This window comes from Aureobasidium namibiae (assembly GCF_000721765.1).
Source record: "Aureobasidium namibiae CBS 147.97 unplaced genomic scaffold scaffold_1, whole genome shotgun sequence".
Classification (NCBI taxonomy): Eukaryota; Fungi; Ascomycota; class Dothideomycetes; order Dothideales; family Saccotheciaceae; genus Aureobasidium; species Aureobasidium namibiae.
Window position 1 is genome coordinate 1100151 of NW_013581208.1, and position 20946 is coordinate 1121096.

The window sequence follows — 20946 nt, forward strand, 5'->3', positions numbered from 1 at the left end:
ATCCGCACTCGGTTCAGGGTCGCCACCATGGCATGTTTTTTCTGCCATCGTATCAAAGCCTAACGACTCAGCACCTTGATGGAAGGTTTGCACTTGATTCAATCTCAGATGGGGTCTTCGTTCTCGAACTGCTAATTAATAGAATTACGTTCCCATGACTTGTCTGCGATATCATTGAGGATATTCATTTGCTTCAACTTCCCAAATGAACTTTCCATTTCGGCTACTTTCAGCCATATCAAAGATGTGTTGAGCCCTTGCTATTGCTCGCTCTAGACGTTCTCGTGCTGCGCTTCGAGAAGCAACAACTGCGCGTGCATAGCCCGCAGCCTGACAAGATTGTCTGCTCTGGCAGCATCGTTCAAACCCCGCTGCAGTATGCTGTAGGCACCTGCGGTCATTCTGTGACGATTTCTGGATAGGATCCTTAGCACAGGCCTAACCAGACTTGCGGCGTCCACTTGGTCAGTAGCCGAACTGCTGATGCAATGAATGACCACGTGAGTAGACAGATCGAGGAACTTCTCCTCTATGATATCTGGCAGATTTGCGACCGTGGCTTTGATGCAGCAAGGGTAGAAATAACTCGTCATTCGGAGCCGTAGGAAAGTCTTGAAGAATATCGCATAATCTGGGAATGAGGATGGTTTTGACGGCTGTCATGTTGTTTGCACCAGACGGTCCGGGCAGCTGTGCCGGCTCGGTAATGGTGCCTACTTGCTCTTGTTGACCTTGAGTGTTGTGCTGCGTGGTCGTGTGGGTGTTATCACCCTGTGTACCTGTAGTGCGAGGCGTGCTAAGCTTCGGCTGATGTGAAGATGTCCCATGCTCATGACGCAAGCTTTCCATGGGCTCTGCTTTGATAGGGAGAGTTAGGTCGCGACTTGGCGTGATCTTTGAAATGGCAGGCGCTTTTGTGTTTCTCCTTGGATGTGACCCTACAGAAGGCATAGGTTGAAGATGTTCGGGTAGTTGCGTGATGTTCTCCCCTACGTTTTTCGCGTCCAGACTGATTTCATTGTGTACGTCGAGCCTCACGGGGGTACTCGATTGCTCGAGGTTCGTTGATGAGTCTTGCTCGTCATTTGAATCACGCTGTTGCAGCCATTGGTACTCATTGTGACTTAGCGCCTTCAGATCAGGTGCATAACCGATATCTGCGATCATATGCTCGACAGACTTGTGAGGACCTAAGAGGGCTCTCCGATCATCGACGCATCGGAAGAAAATGTCTGGCAAACCAAAGTCGCTAGCTGCTTTGTGCTGCCAAGTGGACTCAGCAAGGAATCCAGCCTGGCCGAAATGTTCTGGGAAAGCCTTTCTCAAAGAACGCCTTGATACCCAGCAGCGCGCGCGGTTGTGTTGGCCTGGTTTGATGATATGTCTTGCAAAACAAGCCATTAGTTTTTCGTCGACGTTTCCACTCTCCAGTTGTCTGATCTTTCTCAGAGATATCTCAGGTGTCACCTCATCATTCGCAGGCCATCTTGGGCGGGCAAGTTGAAGGATGTTGTTCAGCTTGAGGGGTAGTTTGGTCGCCGCAGCTTCCTGCTTGCTCTTAAAGCCTGTTCTGTGCAGAGAACGGGTTTCAAGATTGCCAGGAGCAGACTTAGCGGTATTCTTTCTGGCTGTCTGCATTATGCGCGCCATGGTTGGCTAGCGCAGGGGAATGTTGGGAAAAGAAAGGAATTTTATGATGGTTGGTGAAAGTGGGTTGAGGAAGTACGGTCGGGAGAGGCGAAACAAGAAGACAGATAGAGAAGAGAGAGAGCAGTGAGAAGAACGCCGAGAAAGATTGGTGGCGAAGGGGCGATTAAGGAGGATGAGTGAGAAGAAGAAGTCGTCAAGGAAGGAGTCGCTAGAAACAGAAGGTGCGTGTTTTCGAAGTGAACTAGTGCGCACACGCATGCAAGCCTCTAGGTGTTGAAGCCTGAACGACTGTGATTGTTTGTGAGTGATGTACTACCAGCTCACTCGAAGCGACTTGAGCTGTCCGGTTCTGTTGAAATCGAGCGCTCGTGATCAGCTATCGATGACCCGAGAGTAGTGTGATGCTGATAGCAAACGGAAGGATGACTGAACCTCTTCACGCTCTTAGGCAGCAAGGTCGCTACAGCGCCGATGTGTAGCGCCGGAGTAGCAGACTGCTGGGCAAAGGCGTAAGTCATCACAAGTTGGGTAATGGAAGGAATGAAGTATTGGAGCGACCAGATTGGAAAGCACGAGCTGGAGAGAGGGAGAGAAACATTCGAGCAGAGGAGCATGGAAGAAGAAGTAGTCCTGAGAGGAGGTGGCAATCCGAGTTTCTATGCTATTGTTCATATGAAGGTCCGCAGTGTGAAAGCTATTGACTTGAGCGACCGTTTTGTCAGACTACAAGATACTAAAGGTCCGTCCTGAGAGCCAGCGAAAAGCAGAAAGAGCTAAATATCCGTATAATCGTAGCCACCGGCGGTATGTGGAAAACCCCTGGAAGAGCCAGCTACCCGTTCAAGCTCACTGGGCACCAAGCATGGCAGCAACATCCTTGTCTAGACCGACACCATCGCCCGTACTGAAGAGATCCTCGCCAGTTTCAGAGTTGTGATTCATCTTTCTTCTCTTCAGTCGGGGATCAGCAGTGGCAGCAGGACTGTTAGATGCAGGACGAGTGAGACTACTGAGCAACATGTTTGCGCCCTCTGACATGGCTGGAGCGCCAGTTTGGAGAGCTAGTGGGGGCTCGTATGAGGGAGCTGGTTCGGTGTGTATGGGTTCCTGTTCCTGGTTGCGATCCGCGGCAAAAGTGTTTGATTCCAGGAAGTCTTGACCGTAGGCGTGATCGTCGGCAGGATAGGCGGGTTCAGGAGATCCACTGGGCGTGAAGTTTTCGACCTCTGGGGGAGGAGTGAAAGCTTCGACTTCAGGACTGCCGTCGTTTCCAGCAGGGCGAGGATCCGCGGAAGGGCCAGAGGAGACGGTGGCCGACGCATCGGCGGACAGACCACGCATAATGCCGTCCTCGACATCCTTCTTCTTTGCCTCGATGGTAGCGCGGCGGGACGAAAGCTCCGAGTGTGCCATTTGTTCAAACTCCAGCTTGGCTTTGTTGGAGTCAAGCAATTTCTGCAGGCTGGCGATGAGCTCGTGTCGGGCCTTGAGGCTGGCGTCAAGGGCGCCTTCTGCAGCCGCAAGGTTCTTCAAAAGCGACGAGAGACGAGCGGCGTGAACAGGAGGGCTGGGTACAGGTGTGTTTGGATCCGTCGACTTTGTGTACTCGGTATCGGCGGTCTGGAGCAGGGGTTGAGCGGTAGCGTCGCAGCGGGAAAAGGTGGACTGCAGTTGTACCAGAGATTGCAGCTCAGGTGGTACTGACGGGGCAGAAGAGTTTGAGAAGAGAGAACCGCCGAGGAGGGAACCACCGAGACGTGCACCACCTGAACGAGCTGTGCGGGACTTGTCGACTTCTGGGTGGTGTTAGTCGTTCGGATGCGGTGTAGGACGACGAGGGCTCGTACCTTGAATGCGCTTCTCGGTTGCATCTTGTATGGCGGGCTCGAAGATGTTGCGCTGACGCCAGACTTCAACAACACGCTTGATCTTGCCGCCGGTGTCTTGTGTGCCACTCTTGTATGCCAATGATGTGGCTTCTGCGATGATCTGGTATGGTCAGAAGGGGCTATGGAAATGCTATAGTAGTGTACGCACAGGGCTGAAGGCGACGAGGAAGTCGTCCTTTTTGCGGGCCTTTGATTGCTGGACAACCTCTGCGGGATGCGTCAGTAGTGGTCGTGTGTGAGGGAAGGTGTGTAGTCAGGTACCATTGGCGAGATAGATGAGATTGAGCTTCTTAGGCGGGTTTGAGTCCTTGAGCCTCTCGAACCAGAGCTCAGCAGTGCGGTCTGCGTGTCGTCTGATTATGCGAGTCAGCTATGGTGTTGTAACGGGTCGCGGCGCAAAGCGAACAAACCTGTGGAAGATGATCCATTGAGCGACACTGACGATGCTGTCTTGAGTTTCGTTCAGGGCCGAGAGCTTTGCTCTGACGGCGTCATCGGCGTAGGCCATTGTGTATGCACCAGACGAAAGAAGAATGTGATGGCAGAGGATCAACTGACAGCAAGCAGCAATCGACAGCTACTTGCAAGTCGCGGCGCGCAATCAAGGTGCTTTGACTTTATGAGCGGCAGGAGGCGCCAAGTCGAAAGTCGCGGGCCCGCGCTCTCCCGCATCATCGGCCGGCGCTTTGGCGCTCCGTGTACCCCAAGCCCGCCTGGACATTAGCTGTCGTCAATCCGACTGCCAAACAATCACCACCTCATCACCGCTTCTCTCTCACAACCATCTACACTCCGACCGGAACACTGAACCCATTCACCGTCAGCCTCACTGCTCGCACACCACCGCAGACACCACAATGGCCGACAAGTTTCCCTCGGTTGAGGACCTTGACTCTGGTAAACCACTGCATCAAGATCACTACTGATCACACTTGGACTGACACATCATTCTCAAGGTCTGATCGGAGACTCCACCGCCGACAACAACATGGACACTACCCAAATGGCCGACGACCCCTCAGACTTCTTGGCCCGTGAACGCGCTCTCCTGGGCGACGACGCAGACCAATTCGCAACTCCCGCCGACAACGCCGCTACTGTCGACGACGACGATAACCTTCTTGGAGGAGGTGGATCTTACCAGGCTTCTGCCGACCACGAGATGGGTGGCTTCGAGTCCAGCTTCCCTGCCATTGACACATCAAACGAGGTTAGCCTTCACTGCTCTTCTGGTTCACTACCAATCAACACCTTCTGACGTGTACCACAAATACAGGGAGTAGCGCCTGGCGGCACAATTACCGGCTCTGCACTACCATACCAGCCCAAATCAAACCAAGCCTCATTCCAAGACGAATCCGAACCTGGTGTCATTCGCGAATGGCGCGAGCGCAGAGACATGGCCCTCCAACACAGAGACGAAGTCTCCCAGAACAAGAAGGAAGAAACCGTCAAGGCCGCCCACCAAGCAATCGACGACTTTTACGAAAACTACAACAACAAGAAGGACAAGACCGTCTCCCAGACCCGCAAGGAGGCAGAAGAGTTCCTCAAGTCCCGAGAGGACACTACCGCCGGCGGAACCAGCTGGGACAGAGTCTCCAAGCTTGTTGATCTCAGTGGCAAGGGCAACTCTGGCGGTGCTCAGGGTTCGGCAAAGTCAAAGTTCAGGGAACTGTTGCTCAACCTTCGCAAGGATGAGAAGGCTCCTGGCGCCAGCGGTTACTAAGACAGAGATACCCCCCTTTCTTGCGCCTATGCTGTTGCCTGCAGAAAAGAACAATGTAGAATTCGAACATTTGATCCTTTCATCTACAGTTCACATCGTACATGACACTTTCAGTGTTCAAAGTGCAACTGTGTACATTACCAAGTGAAGCTCTAGAATAAAGTGCATGATGGTGTCGATAAATGGTAAATAATCATTGAGTGGGGTATACTTCCATCTACTTCTTTGACAACAATGCAAAGCCACCGGAATTCTAGCAAAACAGAAGAACAAAGATGCAAACCGTCTACATGGCAAAGGTGAGAGTGAGGGGGTATCCAAGAGCAGCGTGAGGAGGACAAAAACGGGAAACGCAGTAACGCAACTTGCCATCCCTTTCATCTATCTCCCTGTACTCTTTGGCGTCCTCTCGGCAACAGCCTCCCCAGCAGTGATGTCCTCGCCTCTATATTTTGTACCTTCTTCTTGCATCTGATCACGACCTTCTTGCTCAGCCTCACCGTCTTGAAGCTCATGCTCAATCTCCTCTTCCTCCCCAATCTTCGGGCCATGAGGACGTGACTTTGCGGCTTCATTGCCAGACATTTGCCATTCCATCAGTTTGCTGAAGGCGCCTTCTTTCTTCTTGCTGAGTTCGTTGTAAGTGCCTGTTTCGGCTACCTTGCCCTCGTTGTCGATGCAGATGATCATATCTGAGCGCTTGATTGTCGACAAGCGATGTGCGATGGAAATCGTGGTGTTGTTGCCTGCGAGAAGTCTGTTCAGGGCTTGATTGACCAGGGTTTCGGATTCGGCGTCTAGTGCACTCGTTGCTTCGTCCAGGATCAAGATGTCTGGGTTCTTGAGCAGGGCGCGGGCGATGGCCAGTCTTTGCTTCTGACCGCCGGAAAGTTGCGTGCCTCTTGCACCGACGTGTGTTTCGAGGCCCTCGGGCTGTGAGTTTGGTTAGCATCATGTTGGTCTTTGGAGTATGAGGAAAACACTTACGAAGTCGGAGATGAACTGGCAGTTGGCCTGGCGTGCAGCAGCGATGATCTCTGCGCGAGTTGCCAGAGGTCGGCCATAGGCAATGTTCTCAGCAACTGTGCCCGAGAAGAGGACAGGCTCTTGACCGACATAACCAATCTTCCTCCTCAACTGCTTGGCGTTCATGGTCGTCACATCGCGTCCACCGATGAGAATGTGTCCGTTGGCAGGTGCATAGAAGCGCATGATCAGACTGGCCACTGTAGACTTACCAGCACCCGATGGAGCAACAATTGCGACATTGGTGCCTTGCTTGATGGTAAAGTCTAGCTCGTTGAAAATGGGCACCGCCGGGCGAGTGGGGTATGCAAAGCTGACTTTCTGGAAAACGATATCACCTCTCGCACTCTTGACAGGTTCACCCTTGGTAGGGCTGATGGTAGGCTCGCGGTCTTGTAGCTCGAACAGGCGCGACGCAGCTCCCACCCCTTTCATCAGCTCCGAGTAGAAGCCAGAGAGACCAAACAGTGAGGATCCGGCATATGCTGTGTACATGAGAAAACTGGTCAGATCGCCGACACTGATGGCACCAGTCTTGACCATGCCACCACCAAAGTACAAGAGAGCCAGGAAAGTCATGTTACCCATGAAGCCAGAGGTACTGAAGAAAACAGCACTAATAAGAGCCTCCTTCTTGCCGAGCTCGAAGATTTTGCGCACTTGGGTGTTGTAGCGGTGCACCTCTTGCTGCTCACCAGCGAACGCCTGAGAGGTGCGGACATTTCCTAGACGCTCTTCGGCAATTTTTGTCAAAGTTCCAAGGTTCCTTTGGATGGTTCTCGATAGCGTGCGGATGGTTCGACCGTAGAAGAAAGCCCCGATGGCGACGGGTGGGAACATGAGAGCCAAGATACCAGTCAGCTTGATACTGACATAGCCCATGAGACCGAAACCAGCGACAGCAGAAACCAGGGATCGCAGACCATCAGATACGTTCTGAGTGATACTCTTTCCGACAATGATGGTGTCTGAGCCAAGACGCGAGATCAAGTCACCTACGCGGTTGGCATCGAAGAACTCTGCGTTCTGGATGAAAGTACGTCTGAAGAGCTGAGAACGCAGTCTGGTGACAATACGCTCACCAACGATGCGCAAAATGATGATACGGCCGTAGTTTGCAGCAGCACCAATGGAGAGAATGGTGCCCAGAGCAATGTAGAAGACAGGCATGGTCATACCAAGGAGGTGGTCCCCGCCTTCTTCAGCAGGCTTGGTAGCAGCATCCATAATCTTACCGATTGAAAAGGGTAAAGACATGGAGATAGATGATGATATGAGTAAGAAAAGGAAAGCCCAGGAGAGGACCTTGAGCTCAGGACGGGCAATTTTGAGCAATCTCCAAATTTCATTCTGGCCACCAGTCTTTCCGTTGCCGTCCTTGCTCAGCTTTGCCGACAAATTCAGCTGAGCAGCACTCTTTGCCTTTTCTGTGGGCTTGAATGATTGGTCGTCCATGGCATCATCGTCCTCGCGATCTGGTTGGTTTTTGATCTCATCTCGATATGAGCGGGCAGCCTCTTGAGACTTTGCGACAATCGCAGAACGAGTAAATGGGCGCCTGAAAGCCAGTGATACAGCGGACTGAGTGGGCGAATGCGACGAGGGTCGTGATAGAGGTGTTAAGCGAGCGCATGAGAGGCCAAGGGTATGCGAGGGTATTGATGGCGGTTGTTTCGGTTGTGTGCTCAGAAAGCGACTGTATCTAGCTGGAGCAAGAGAAGACCTCGACAGGACGGACAACAGAGTAGATGACTCCTGACATGCTCTTGAGCAGAGCCATTGGCGAGGGTGCATGACTAGGCGGGGCTCCGAGGGCGAGGGCGAGGGCTGGCGGCAGCCGACAGGGAGAGACAGACGGAGCAGGGCGAGGTGGGGAGCGAGAGGTCGTCTACCGCAACAAGTCGACAGGGCGGACAGCAATGGGCATTCTTGTTACGGGCGGTGTGTGAGTGAATGCGACATGAGTTGACTTGAGCCAGTCTGAGCAGGTGCTCTGGCCGTCCAGACGTCGAGCCGCGTCTTTGTCGCATCGTCATCATGAACCCTCGGCCCGGCGCGCGCTCGCAGAGCTCGGGCGTTTCCATCTGCTTCGAAACAACAAGAGAGACATTGCATCTTTCATGTCCGAGTACCTTGTAAATAATCCCTCCGTATTCTGATGCAAGCATCCTTCTCTGGCACAAGCAGCACATCTTGATCGTTGGTATACCTCAGAGAACAGTCCACTCCAACTTCTTGTCAAGAGCCCCGCAGTCATGCCCGTTGACTATAGCAAATGGGTAGCTATCCTTCTCCTGAATTTCTTTGCTTGGAAGCTGACAACAATCTCTAGGACGCTCTCGAGCTGTCTGACGACTCCGACATCGAAGTCCATCCCAATGTCGACAAGCGTTCCTTCATCCGCGCAAAGCAGAATCAGATCCACCAACAGCGTGTCGATCGCAAACACCAGATCGAGACCCTCAAGTACGAGAAGATCATCAACGATGGCCTGATCAAGCGCATAGACGACCTGCTCGACTCTCTGCAGTCCTTCAAACAAGAGGCCGAACAGGCTCAGTCAGGCTTCGAACGTTACATCTTCCAAGCCCTCATCAAGAGCACCGGCTCTCCTGACAAGGATACCCCTCCACCCCCACCAGGCGGTGTCCACGCAAATGTCCAAGACCCTCCACGTTACAGCAAGATGATGGCTGCTCTGGTCGATCAGGCTAAGCAGGCCGTAGACGAGGCCAAGCCTGCCCCATCAGCATACTACGCTGCCTTCATCACCGAAGTCACCTCACACAAGACAAAGATCCAGGACCTGCAAGTCCAGCTACTGGAGAAGCTTGCTGAGCTCGAAAAGGAGGAAAAGGCAAAGATCACCAGCGAAACTTACCGCACCGGCTTCGATAGCTCTCACGTTTCCAAACCTTCAACCAAGCCCGCCCCCAGCAAGGCCTCGTCAGGTCCGGAACTTCTCAACCCTTCGCGTCCTTCGATTCAGCATACCGAAACTGGTCAGTCGTCTGGTGCTGATGCCGATATCGAGGACGAATCGATTGTCACAAAACCCACTGCCAGTCTGGATAGCGACGATGAGGACATGGAGGCCTCGCCCCTAGCAAAAAAGTTTGCCAAAATCAGAGCTGGTGACTACCGCTCTTCTCTGGAATTCATCTCAAACAATACCGAAGTCATGGCCGAGAAAGAGACGGACGGCTTACTGGTCGAGGCTTTCAATGCTCAGAGTGATGGCAAAGACGACTACGCCAGACAGTGTGTCCATCAAGCTCTGTTACTGCAGTACTGCAGGCAGCTCGGTCGCGACGGAGTACAGCTGTTCTTCAAGCGCGTTACTACACAGGGTCACCAAGCACAGAAGCTGTTCATGGACGACGTCAACACAACATATGCCAGAATCAGATCTCGTACAAGAGAACTTGCCGAGCAGCGCAAGCGTGACGAAGCAGAGGGTACTGGTGGTGTCGAGCAGATTCAGTTGCATGCAGTCGACCCAAACACAACCATCAACATTGTTGTACCGCCCGCCGATTCCACAGACGAAGATGCCAAGGAGGCTCGTGCCGTCTTTGAGACCTTCCCTCCAGGCCTCCAACGCGCGCTCGAAAGTGGAAGCTTAGACAGGGTTAATGAAGTCTTGGGCAAGATGAGCGTCGACGAGGCCGAGCAAGTTGTGGCACAGCTCGGCGAAGGTGGTATGCTGAGCTTGGAAGAGGGTGTGATTGATGCAACGACCGAAGAGGGCAGAAAGCAGATGGAGGAGATTGAGCGCTCTGGTAAGATGCCTCACGATCAGGAAGGACGCGTGATTGCAGAGATTGAGGATCCAGGTATGGATTGAAAGTGTCAGTAATGTAGCATGGCCGATAGAGCGCCAGCATGAATAAGCCAATGAACGGAGCCATTTGCTTGTTTGATTCGTTTTGTTAAGAAAGCAAGATCCATATGCCTGCAGTACCCTCGAGCAATCGCAGCACGTCGTCACCAGGTTAGAGATGTCGTGATCAGGAGTCTCTCGTACGATCTCCATGAATAAGCTGATCGGCCTTTTATGCCGACTTAGACATACACGCGATGTCGGGTAGACAACAGAACACGAAACACTGTTTGCAAGTACATATAAATCTGGTTAAGTGATCCTTTTGGCAGTAAGGCAACGAGAGGAATACAAAATTTTGCGTGCCAAAGAGTGTCGATGACCAGCCGAGGTCGATAACCAGGTTCGCGGGACACGGGAGCCACTGATCGGAAGGCAAAGACTCGGCCGCACATCGAAATCTACAATAACAATACGAAGAAACAGATCGGACGCCATTAAGCACTTGCAGACTCGAAAATGAAAAGATCAAGATTGTTTCCAGCCAATATAGAGTGACTCACCATGTTACGCAAGGAGTAGGTGTCAATGTTGATGTCAATCTTATCAATCGAGGATCTCCGGCACGAAGATGTTTCGGTGACGCTCGAATGCAGGGGCGGCCAAGAGTTGGAGTGGAGGCGGGCAACTGCCATTTGACAAAGCCGTGCGCCCAACACCTTCCACTTTCTGATGTACTTCTGCTCCTTCCCACCCGCTTTCCACCGCACAAGACTTTTGAACACAACAACTCATTGAAGCAATTGCTCGCTAGCTTTGCTCTCTATATACCTAACAATTCTTGTCAAAGTGAACTCACGCGTCGCCGTCCAGAGGGCACTCTTCTGGAGAACGACTCTTTCCTTTCCTTTATCTTTATCAGATCGATCTCCTCGTGGTGAGTGGTTTATGCGTCTCGACGCCCCACCATCGGCACAATGACGAACCTCGACTTTTCCACTTTACGGCAAATGTCGAGCGTCACCTCGCGTCGTATAATACTGACACGCTTTCTCCTGCAGCGACTATCACACAGTTCGCCAACATGCCTCGTCGCCATTCGCTCTCGTCGTTCACCATGACGACTCACACTCACAAGCACATTCCCACCTCGGCCACATCACACCCGGACAACCCGATTCCCACCGAGCCCATCACCATCCCGCAGGGCAGCATGTCGCCGTCAAAGCGATCCGTCCACTCACAATCACAATCGCCACGCTCGTCGGGCGACTCGCTGGGCGAGTCAATGGCTTGGTCTGAGGGTACCTTCGAATCTGGACTTTCGACGCCCTCGACCGAGTTGTACGATCAATTCGACGACGCGACGCCTAGAGAAAAGAAGAGCCCGATCGAAAAGGAGGTCGCTAAGCGCCGTGCCTCAACTCACCTAATCACATCGTCGGCCGACGACATTCGCAAGTTGCTTGGTACTGGTGAGACTGGTACCAAGTTCTTGGAGAACTACTGCTGTGGAGCGGCTGCGAACTGCTGCAAAATCAAGACACTTCCTCCGGACACAACTCAACCTGGTTTCATTCCCGTCGTGGTACCTGACAACGACGCTTTCCGTGGCTTGAACCTCAAGATCAATGCTTTGACTCTCGACACTGGTCTGAGTGATCTCACAGAACTACCCAAACCCAAATTCTCGTTGGAACCTGTTTCAAAGGACGAAGCCAAGAGTCACCAGAGCACCGTCGACGTCCACCCACCTACCTTTGTTCAGCCTCACCCTCCTTATGATGTCTATTCTGCGCCTGTGTTCCATGCTCGTCAGCTTACCAACGAAGGTGCCGAAAAGCGCACTGTGCACTTCGATATTGACATCACCGATTACCCCAAGGAAGGCGACATCGATTTCAAGGTCGGCGGTGCTGTTGGTATCTGTCCACCCAACGATGCATCCGCTGTCGACACCATCTTCGACAGGATTGGTACCCCTAAGTTCGTGCGTGACAAGGCTGTAGTCCTAAAGACTGAAGGCGGACGATGGCCTACCATCTGGGGAGACGAGAAGGCTCGTGAGCTGTTGACCACCCGCAGAGAGCTCTTGACCTGGTGTGTCGATATCGCATCGTCTGCACCAACTAAGCAGCTCTTCCGTGTTCTGGCCGAACACGCCGATGCGAAAAACGAGCGCAAGATTCTTGAATACATGGCTAGTGCTCAAGGTCAAGGTGCTTTCTGTGACCTTCGTGTTGGGCCCAATATCACACTGCTCCGACTTCTGGAGGCCTTCCCTTCATCTAGACCACCTTTGGAAATGCTGCTAAGCTGTCTCAACCAGCTAATGCCTCGATTCTACTCACTTTCAAACGATCCTCACGTCTCTTCCGACCGAGAGGGACTCGCCGGACGTCGTATCATCGAAATTGCAGTCACTGTCCACGAGAATCCCAGCTGGGACGGAAAGATGCGCACAGGAGTTGGTTCTGGTTACCTCGAGCGTGTCGCCCGCCACTTTATTGATGCCGAGAAGAAGGCCAAGCAATCAGGTGGCGAGATTGAGATGCCGAGTGTGCGTATCCCTATGTTCCGTGGTTTAATGGCCAACCCTCTGTCAAAGAAGTTTGATTCAGAGGGCCCGATGATCATGATTGGTGCTGGCGTGGGCATGGCTCCCTTCCGTGGCTTCATCCTCAATCGCCTCCGCAACTCAAAGTGCGCCAACAAAATTTGGCTGATCCAGGGTGTACGAGACTCGACTTTGGACGAGATCTATTCTGGAGAACTGGGTGACCACGAACAGCAAATCAAGAAGGTCGTTCAGTCTCGCGCCAAACCTCCACCGGTTGACGTATCCGATCCTGGAGTCGTTGAAATCCAACCTAAGAAGGGTGGTGAAGTGACCGGCAAGGTTGTGTCTGATACACAAGCGAACAAAGCAGCCAAATACGTCCAAGACGAGGTCCGTCTACAGGCAGACATCGTCTGGTTTGTTATCAACGCTCTTGACGGTCGCATTTTTGTCTGTGGAAGTTCGAGAGGCATGGGCGAAGGTGTAGAGGAAGCTCTTATCGACGTCGCCATGGACAAGGGCAACCTCAACTTTGAAGAGGCTAAGGATTTCTGGGCGCAAAAGAGAGATGATGGCCAATACGTTGCAGTAGGTGTTCTATTACCAAAGCTTCTCGTACATACACTAACGGCACTAGGAAACCTGGTAAAGACCTGTCGCATGCTCGGGAGGTCGGTTCACGAATCCCGCATTCCTACTGGGCCTCGACATGTTTTCAGCACTACGTTGTTGACATTTGTGATTTTGATTGATAGCGTTTTCGTACCTGTTATGTTTGTCAGAGCTATATTCCTCGGACTTTTCAGAGTCCACTCGAGTGTTGATCGATGCTTGTCAGCGGCTCGATTGGCCTTACTGTATGTATTGCATGGTTACGGGGTGGCACGCCAGAGAGAGGATCGGCTTGCTGCGGATTTCTTCGAAGATGAACGGCACAATGCCCACTTACAGGCCCCATGAGTATCTAGGAACAATGTACAAAGAAGGTTTTCACATGACTGACTGCATGCTCTCAACAAAAACGGGGATTAGACATGGTGATGGAATTAGAGCAGTTACTCAAGGAGGTTGCGGAGTTAGGGGTTGCCTATGACCGGAGCATCACGAGGTGGCATGAGATGAACATAAATTCTCAAGCATTTCGCATTACTGGAAAGTCACATCAGCTTCGACTACCTTGGACCGCCTTATCTCTTAACGACACGAACTGCTAGGATCGACCTCCAAGAAACCGAGTATCTCGTCCCACGCATCTCCATATCTGCAATCATGGTCAAGACACTTCCTTTTGGCTCTTCAGGCATCAATGTCAACAGTCCTGGTTTCGGAGCCATGGGTCTTTCCTTTGGCCTCGGAACCAACCTTACACTCGAACAAGCCGAACCTGTTTTGCTCAAGGCTATTGAACTCGGCTGCACATTCTGGGACACTGCCGTTGTCTATGCAGCAGGCATCAATGAAACACTCCTTGGCGACTTCATCCGCAAACACGACGTGCGCGACAAGGTCTTCATTGCGTCCAAGTGTGGCTTTGCAGTTTTCGAGAAGGCGGGTGTGACCAACTCTGCCGATCACATCAAGAAATACATCGATGGCACCATTGAGAGATTGGGCTTTGCTCCTGATCTTTACTACCTCCACCGCATCGATCCCAATACTCCTTTGGAAGAGTCCATTCCTGCTTTAGATGAGATCCGCAAGGCTGGGAAGACAAAATATATTGGATTGTCTGAGTGTTCTGAAAGCACGCTGAGAAAGGCCAACGCTATTGCCAAGATAGACGCGATCCAAGCGGAGTACTCTGCCTTTGAAACCGTCCATGAGACTGACGGATTGATTGAGGCCGCTAGAGAGTTGGGGGTTGCGTACGTGGCGTATAGTCCTCTTGGGCATGGGTTCCTTGTAGACGACTTTCCGTTCAAGACGCCTGACGATTTTGCCCCTGATGATTTCAGACGTACATGTGAGTTCTCTAATCATCCGATGTCTCCTACCATCTTGCCAATGTACTGACTGCTGCCAACTTACAGCTCCCAAGTTCCAGGGCGATAACTTTTACAAGAACAAAGCTATCGTTGAGGAGATCAAAAAGTTGGCGGACAAGAAGGGCTGTACCATCACTCAAATTGCTCTTGCTTGGGTTACTGCTCAAGGCTTCATCGCCATTCCTGGCACCACCAAGCCACATAGATTAGAGCAGAACTGGGCTTCAAGGGATGTCGAGCTGAACGAAGAGGAGAAGGCTGAGATGAGAAAGATCATTGACAGCGCAAAGCCCCATGGTAACAGATACGGCGAGGCCCACCAGAAGATGGTCGGGCACTAGAGAGGCAGCGAACAGTGTATTAAGGAGAACTCGTGTGTAAAGTGGGATGAAAATTCAGAATATGTACAGAGAAAGTAAATCGTTCCAGCCGTGGGTATCTCCAGTATGTCCCAAGCTCTCTTTTCCCATCATCGTATCATGGGTATCTTTAGATCAAAGCAGCAGCGACCAGACCGCCGGCAGCATAGGAGACGGCGTTCGAGAGCCAGGAATCGGCGTGACCGGCAGCACCGCCCGAAGAACTAGCAGTGCTTGCACCACTGCTCTGAGAGCCCGAAGCGCTCAACGAAGAACTAGCACTCTTGCTTCCACTTGCCGAGGAGGTTGCTGTCGCTGCACCTGACGAGGCAGTAGCACCACGGCTGAGGGAAGTTGGTGTAGAAGCCGCGGAGCAGGAGCCTGCGGTGTTTTGGGCGCAGCAGGCAGCGTTGCCGGAGCTGTCTTGACCGCAGTAGTTGCCAGCGGCACAGAGTCCCGCAGGACAGCAAGTGTACTCGCTCGAATCGAAACAAACTCCGTTGCAGGTTGACTGGCCAGCGCCACAAGAGGGTGCGGCTGAGGAAGTCGAGGTTGTCATGCTGCCGCTTGCGCTGGAGTCCATTAAGGTGGTGCTTTGTGCAGCAGCGAGAGCTGCGAGAGCCGTGACGAAGATGAAGCGCATCTTGTTGTATCGGGGTTGATTCGAGCGAAGGTTGGACAGGAAATGTCTTGTATGGATAGGAGATGTCAAGTTGGAGAGGCGCTATGGAAGAGCAAGGTAGGTGACACAAAGGAAAACAGAAAAGCTACGAAGATCAATGTTTATGACTGAACTCACCCATGTGTGGCAGTGCTTTTTTGCAAGGACGACGAGGCCCGCCAAGTTGGTACCTGATAAGTTTTGCAAGGATCAAGGGTGATCATCATGTCACAGATTATCTTGGGTGTTTCGGAGAGAGCTCGCCTTATCGCCGTTTCCTGTCAACGCCGCGTGGCCCAGCGGCTCAGCCTTGTTTATACGAGCATGCGTATAGTTCATCACGCTAGAGGGGCAATGTCAGACAGACCTCCTTCCATCGTATTGAAGCTGTTGCTCACACTTTCTTTGGTCAAAAGATGCATGTAGAGTAGTATGGTTTTTGAACAAGCAGGCTGCTCTTTTGTCTTCCTCAAAGCACTGTGTGCTGTCGAAGTGTATCCCATCGAGATTCGGGATGCCGGGTGATGGCGATAAGTTGCTTTGAATGGCTGTAATTGAGGTTACTTCCAAAAAGCAGCAAAAGAGCAGCAAGCATGGGCTAGGTGAAGTATCAATGCCAGTTCATCGACTGACTCTAGACGGTAGGTACAATAAGAAAATTCTGCCAGAACACCGGGTCAATGGTAGGAGTGAAAGGAAGTCTTGGTTGCTTCGACTGTTGTCTTGCATCCACTTGGTGGTTCGATTGTTGTGATAGCAGTTTCCGTGTTTGCGCCTGCCCTGTTTGCGCGCCTTCCTTTCACAAGCAACATCAAATTCCGTGTTTGACTGTCTCTTTTCAATCGCGCCCTTCTTCCACTCTCTCTCGTCGAACATGACCACTTCCTGTTCATACGACTTCAACTCTCTTTTCTCTCTACGCTCTCAAGCAATCCTTCCTCTTCACCACACTTCTGCCCAAGCGCTCAATCTATGGTCTCCATCTGCGCAATACAACGCGCACGGCCAGACGCAGCCCTTTCCCTTTGCTGACTACGTCCGTGGAATCGGCTCCATCACCACTACCAAAGCCATCAACGACATCTTCGAAGACATGTCCTGGGACGCTCCTGCTCAAGACTCTTGGGGCACCGCTGAGGCGCAGCCCGAGCTGTCTCCAGTCGCCGACCACAAGACTGATCCTGTCGCTGCTGAGGAGCCCACTGCTGGACTCACTAGCGAGATTACTGTCGATCCTTCTTCCTCCGTGGCTGCAGCTTCTCCCACGACCAGCGAAGTGCGCAAGTCTTCACTCGCCGATCTCACCAACGGTGATCGTGAAGCAATTAACGCTCATCTCGCTAAGCGTCTGGGCCCCCACAAGTTCCTCTCCCGCTACATCAAACAGAAGGACGATGCTGAACTCGCCGACACCGTAATCGATCACGCTATGAACGGTCACGCTGCTCACACTGACATGTCTGAGCCCGATGGCGCAGCTTCAGTCGTTGGTGGCTCTAGTTCCAACCTCTCGACCAGCGCCAGCGCCATCGTCATCAAGAATGAAGCTTTCCAAACTGCTCCTGACCTCGAGACCTCTAACCTGCTGAGTGGCACTACGCCCACTGCATCTGTCGCCGATGGCGTCGGGTCTACTATCCAGTCTACTATCCCGTCTTCCAACCCGTCCCCTCGCCCTTTGCGCAGCCTTGGTCCTCACCACAGACTGAAGGCCTTGGCCATGGCTCAGGACATTCCTCTACCCCAGTCACCTGCCCCTGTCGCCAAGTCAGCCATCGATACTAAGCCTGCCATCGTCCAAGGCAGTCCACCCACAACCTCTGCAGCTGACGACGGCAATGAGTCAGACGTTTCGTCGCTTGCTTACGAAGCTTTCAAGACCGAACTTCCTAGCTCGTCTGACAAGGAGAAGCACATCGATCTCAAGGCCCATACCCCCAGCCTGAACCCCAGGGCCGTCGACTACCTTCCTCCGCGTTCCACTTCGCCTCTTACTCTGTCCAAGAATGCCATCAGCGACTCAGAGGCTGAATACATCAACAACTGCTGCCCTGTTCCTTCTAACTGGTCGATTCCCACCATCATCGGATCCTTCACCAACGTCAATGTCGGCGAGTTTACCATTGGTAGTATTCACAAGCCACTTCTCAACCATTACTCGCAGTTCTTTGCCACTGCCTTCACAGATGATTCCGAGGTGAAGAAGGAGGAGCTCGTCCATGTCATTGAAGACCCTTCCTATGCTGTCTTCCGTGAATGGGTGTACGGAAGGTCGTTTGCTCAAGCTTACGACAACATCGACCTGAAGACACTCATCCAGCTCTGGCGCTTTGGTGCACGTATCCAAGCTCCTCTCTTTACCAACACTGTCGCCGATGCTATCATCAGGAAGACAATCACTGCCGATGATCTCTCCGCTGCTGCCGATGAAATCGACGCTCTCTTGAAGGTGGTCGCTGTCAACAGCACATTTCGCTTGTTGATCAGCCATTGCGTAATTCTGAGCGGTGTCCAGCTTAACCAAGACCAGGTCTGGCCCGAACCACTGCTCTTGTCCATTCTGCTCTGCTTGAACATGGGCAGATCTACCTGTGCTGCCATCCAGATGTCCTCCAAGGACAACCCCTGCATTTACCACTTGCACCCACACGGCACCAACTGCAAGACATCTTGAAGAAGTCATGGTGCAAAGAAGAAGCAAAGGAGGATCAGTCCTGTGTTGTGGAGTGTTGTTCGGCCGTTCACATCTTCAAGGGATAAACAAGTGGCCCTGCTGCGAAAGCGAGAAGACGAATTTGTACATTAGTTGATAGCTGCCTTGATATATCTTGCTCCAAACAGTCAGTCAATTTGATTCGTCGTGCCTTCATGTCTGTGATTTAGAATAGTCGTTCTATACGCTTCCCGTTATTGCAAACGAGAGGTAGCACACCATGACTCCGAGTTTTGTGACAAGACTGCCGAGTTTCGAGCGCAACGAGATAGAGCCGACACTCGCCGTTGTCGCTGTCGGAGAGTCTTCAGATGATTCGTCGAAACACGCATCAGAAGATACCGCCAAGCGCTATCAAGTGATGGATGCGTTGCCAAATCAAGGCATGCAGAACGTTAGTTGTGTGACTCCGGATGGGGCTCGGTATGGCTCGGATCTAGCGACCATGGGCGTCTGGATAAATTGACCACAGGCGCCACTGATGAGTACACCAGAATTAATCAACCTATATTCCATCACCACTCCGTAATATTGACTCGTTGCCTATACTTGAGTACTTTAGGCTGTTCGACATGCTCTTAACACGCACTGCCGTCTTTTGTCCTCGAGAACCTCTTTCTCTGCATTGTCGAAAAGCGTCAAACTCACCAGAGAGCAACATGACTTCGAACCACGTTTACGCGATCGCTCTATCAAACGCTGCATCAGCAGAGCCACCGACTTGGGCTATCTCTGTTCAGCCCATGAAGCAGAAACGACTTTTCTTCCACGATCACCCTCACACCTCAGTCTTCTTATCCAACGAGGCCGATCACAGCCAACGACGAAACAGCGATGGCTTCAAGGGTGAGGAACTACTAGTCAAGCTCCTCATCGGCGAAAACAGCGTCAAGAACATTGGCGAGAGAGTTCAACAAGTTCTGTCCAAGACCGACAAGGCACAACCCTCTGAATCATGGCTTCGCTCCGCAGTTCTCGCCCTGCAATCAGAATCTCTATGCAACAGATTCGACATCGACGATTTCCAACAAATGGCAATACAAACGCTGAAATCACAACAAGCACATCACGAAACCGTTGCTGTTGAAGTCGACTTTTTATCTGAACTCGGACGCACGCAATCAGTGGAGGAAATGCACGAGACGAGAGAAAAGGCCATCAAGGAAAAGAAGAAAGAGTCGAGTTACTTTGGCTTCAGGATCTCGAGACCGCAGAATATGCCGCAGAGAGTGAGGAGAGTCAACTCTTGGGAGAGAAAGGATGATGCGTATGGAGGGTTGATGTGATGGAAGAATTATCAGGGATGCGGGATGAACGCGTGGGGGCGGTAATGATTGCGTCAGAGGATACGCGGGGGCTGGAAGACGTGATGGAGGACGGCATGCACAAGAGCAATTGTTGACTTGTTTTGCGGGTCAATGGATCATGAATAGATTGAGAGAAGGAATGGCAAGACACAGACAAACGACAAAGCATGAAAGGAAGCAATGAAGACTTAATAAGAATGGAGATGTTCAAACTTGGAGACGGTGGTAGGGAGATTTGTTCTCAACGACCCCAATAGCGCCAATCCCTACAGTAGAATGTATCTACCCCAAGACACACTCGTCATTTGGACCTCATCTCGCTTTGCTACCTCTTTGCTTGTCAAGCCACCAGAAACATTGCAATAACTTCGAAAACACTACAATCAACCATGTCGTCAAACATCAAACCTTTGATCCTTCACGCCCACACCACGGGCCCCAACCCCATCAAGATTGCCATTGCCCTCGAGAAGCTCAAGTTGCCCTATGAAATCAAGCTCTGGGAGTTTGGTGACAATGCCGAGAATGGCCTCAAGGGAGCCAAGTTCCTGGCCATCAACGAGAATGGCCGTGTACCTGCACTCGAAGACCCCAACTCTGGCGTCGTATCCTGGGAATCTGGTGCTGTGATGAACTATATCAGAAGAAAGTACGACACGGAGAACAAATTGGGTCCTCAAGGACAAAGTGAACAAGATATCGTGGACTCTGAGAAGTGGGAGTACTTCTTGCTTACGACTCTGGGACCCATGGCCGGACAAACCAATTGGTTTAGGTTCGTGAGCTGCTTTGATCGTTTTTGTTCGTTCCAGCTTCTTCTGTACTGATACGGGACTAGACATTACAACGAAGTCAAGAACGAAGATGCTCTGAACCGCTATGCAGCACAAACGTACCGTTGCTACCAGGTTCTCGAAGGCCAATTGAAGAAGACTGGAGGTGAGAGTATCTTGCCTGGTGGCTATACGGCTGTGGATGCACACTTTGAGCCTTGGGTCCGTCAGCACGCTTATGCACAGTTGAGCCTTGATGACTATCCCAATGTTTCAAAGTGGTTGAAGAAGTACGGAGAGACCGAGGAGGTCAAGGCTGCGTACAAGAAGATCCAGGATGCAACTTCGTAGTCTGCAAAAAGGGAGCGTTCAGAGTTTTGTACCGAGTTATAGTGGACGTATTGTATCTCAAGATCACAATCATTCTTCCTCTCAAGGCAACAAGTGCTAGATGCACAATATCCTCCTTAA

General features: G+C 51.9%; 11 protein-coding genes across 11 annotated transcripts; 7 read left to right on the plus strand and 4 right to left on the minus strand.

Annotated features, from left to right (window-relative positions):
* Positions 1 to 465: 465 nt before the first annotated feature.
* Positions 466 to 1650, minus strand: M436DRAFT_77604 (uncharacterized protein; the record flags this gene model as incomplete). Its single annotated transcript, XM_013576933.1, has 1 exon — positions 466 to 1650. The coding sequence occupies one exon, from the start codon at positions 1648 to 1650 to the stop codon at positions 466 to 468; it is 1185 nt and encodes a 394-aa protein (XP_013432387.1).
* Positions 1651 to 2835: 1185 nt separating this feature from the next.
* Positions 2836 to 4047, minus strand: M436DRAFT_14055 (DUF618 domain protein; the record flags this gene model as incomplete). The annotated part of the gene is made up of 5 exons (XM_013576039.1): positions 2836 to 3446; positions 3498 to 3639; positions 3688 to 3746; positions 3801 to 3892; positions 3950 to 4047. Coding segments are annotated over 5 exons (1002 nt in total), but the record flags the coding sequence as incomplete, so codon positions are not given.
* A 349-nt stretch (positions 4048 to 4396) lies between these two features.
* Positions 4397 to 5268, plus strand: M436DRAFT_77606 (uncharacterized protein; the record flags this gene model as incomplete). Its single annotated transcript, XM_013576934.1, has 3 exons — positions 4397 to 4436; positions 4496 to 4749; positions 4816 to 5268. The coding sequence occupies 3 exons, from the start codon at positions 4397 to 4399 to the stop codon at positions 5266 to 5268; spliced, it is 747 nt and encodes a 248-aa protein (XP_013432388.1).
* Positions 5269 to 5649: 381 nt separating this feature from the next.
* On the minus strand, positions 5650 to 8088 carry M436DRAFT_35521 (uncharacterized protein; the record flags this gene model as incomplete). The annotated part of the gene is made up of 2 exons (XM_013576231.1): positions 5650 to 6201; positions 6256 to 8088. The coding sequence occupies 2 exons, from the start codon at positions 8086 to 8088 to the stop codon at positions 5650 to 5652; spliced, it is 2385 nt and encodes a 794-aa protein (XP_013431685.1).
* Positions 8089 to 8549: 461 nt separating this feature from the next.
* Positions 8550 to 10141, plus strand: M436DRAFT_59699 (Hsp90 co-chaperone Cdc37; the record flags this gene model as incomplete). Its single annotated transcript, XM_013576624.1, has 2 exons — positions 8550 to 8573; positions 8627 to 10141. 2 exons carry the CDS (start codon positions 8550 to 8552, stop codon positions 10139 to 10141), a joined length of 1539 nt encoding a protein of 512 aa, XP_013432078.1.
* Positions 10142 to 11234: 1093 nt separating this feature from the next.
* Positions 11235 to 13326, plus strand: M436DRAFT_68918 (FAD binding domain-containing protein; the record flags this gene model as incomplete). The annotated part of the gene is made up of 2 exons (XM_013576782.1): positions 11235 to 13265; positions 13315 to 13326. 2 exons carry the CDS (start codon positions 11235 to 11237, stop codon positions 13324 to 13326), a joined length of 2043 nt encoding a protein of 680 aa, XP_013432236.1.
* Positions 13327 to 13946: 620 nt separating this feature from the next.
* On the plus strand, positions 13947 to 15003 carry M436DRAFT_68919 (putative aldo-keto reductase; the record flags this gene model as incomplete). Its single annotated transcript, XM_013576783.1, has 2 exons — positions 13947 to 14640; positions 14708 to 15003. The coding sequence occupies 2 exons, from the start codon at positions 13947 to 13949 to the stop codon at positions 15001 to 15003; spliced, it is 990 nt and encodes a 329-aa protein (XP_013432237.1).
* Positions 15004 to 15151: 148 nt separating this feature from the next.
* M436DRAFT_77610 (uncharacterized protein) lies at positions 15152 to 15664 on the minus strand (the record flags this gene model as incomplete). The annotated part of the gene is made up of 1 exon (XM_013576935.1): positions 15152 to 15664. One exon carries the CDS (start codon positions 15662 to 15664, stop codon positions 15152 to 15154), a length of 513 nt encoding a protein of 170 aa, XP_013432389.1.
* Positions 15665 to 16556: 892 nt separating this feature from the next.
* Positions 16557 to 18356, plus strand: M436DRAFT_59702 (uncharacterized protein; the record flags this gene model as incomplete). The annotated part of the gene is made up of 1 exon (XM_013576625.1): positions 16557 to 18356. The coding sequence occupies one exon, from the start codon at positions 16557 to 16559 to the stop codon at positions 18354 to 18356; it is 1800 nt and encodes a 599-aa protein (XP_013432079.1).
* A 259-nt stretch (positions 18357 to 18615) lies between these two features.
* M436DRAFT_59703 (uncharacterized protein) lies at positions 18616 to 19681 on the plus strand (the record flags this gene model as incomplete). Its single annotated transcript, XM_013576626.1, has 2 exons — positions 18616 to 18818; positions 18958 to 19681. The coding sequence occupies 2 exons, from the start codon at positions 18616 to 18618 to the stop codon at positions 19679 to 19681; spliced, it is 927 nt and encodes a 308-aa protein (XP_013432080.1).
* A 410-nt stretch (positions 19682 to 20091) lies between these two features.
* M436DRAFT_36785 (glutathione S-transferase) lies at positions 20092 to 20826 on the plus strand (the record flags this gene model as incomplete). Its single annotated transcript, XM_013576466.1, has 2 exons — positions 20092 to 20477; positions 20541 to 20826. 2 exons carry the CDS (start codon positions 20092 to 20094, stop codon positions 20824 to 20826), a joined length of 672 nt encoding a protein of 223 aa, XP_013431920.1.
* Between the last annotated feature and the right edge of the window lie 120 nt (positions 20827 to 20946).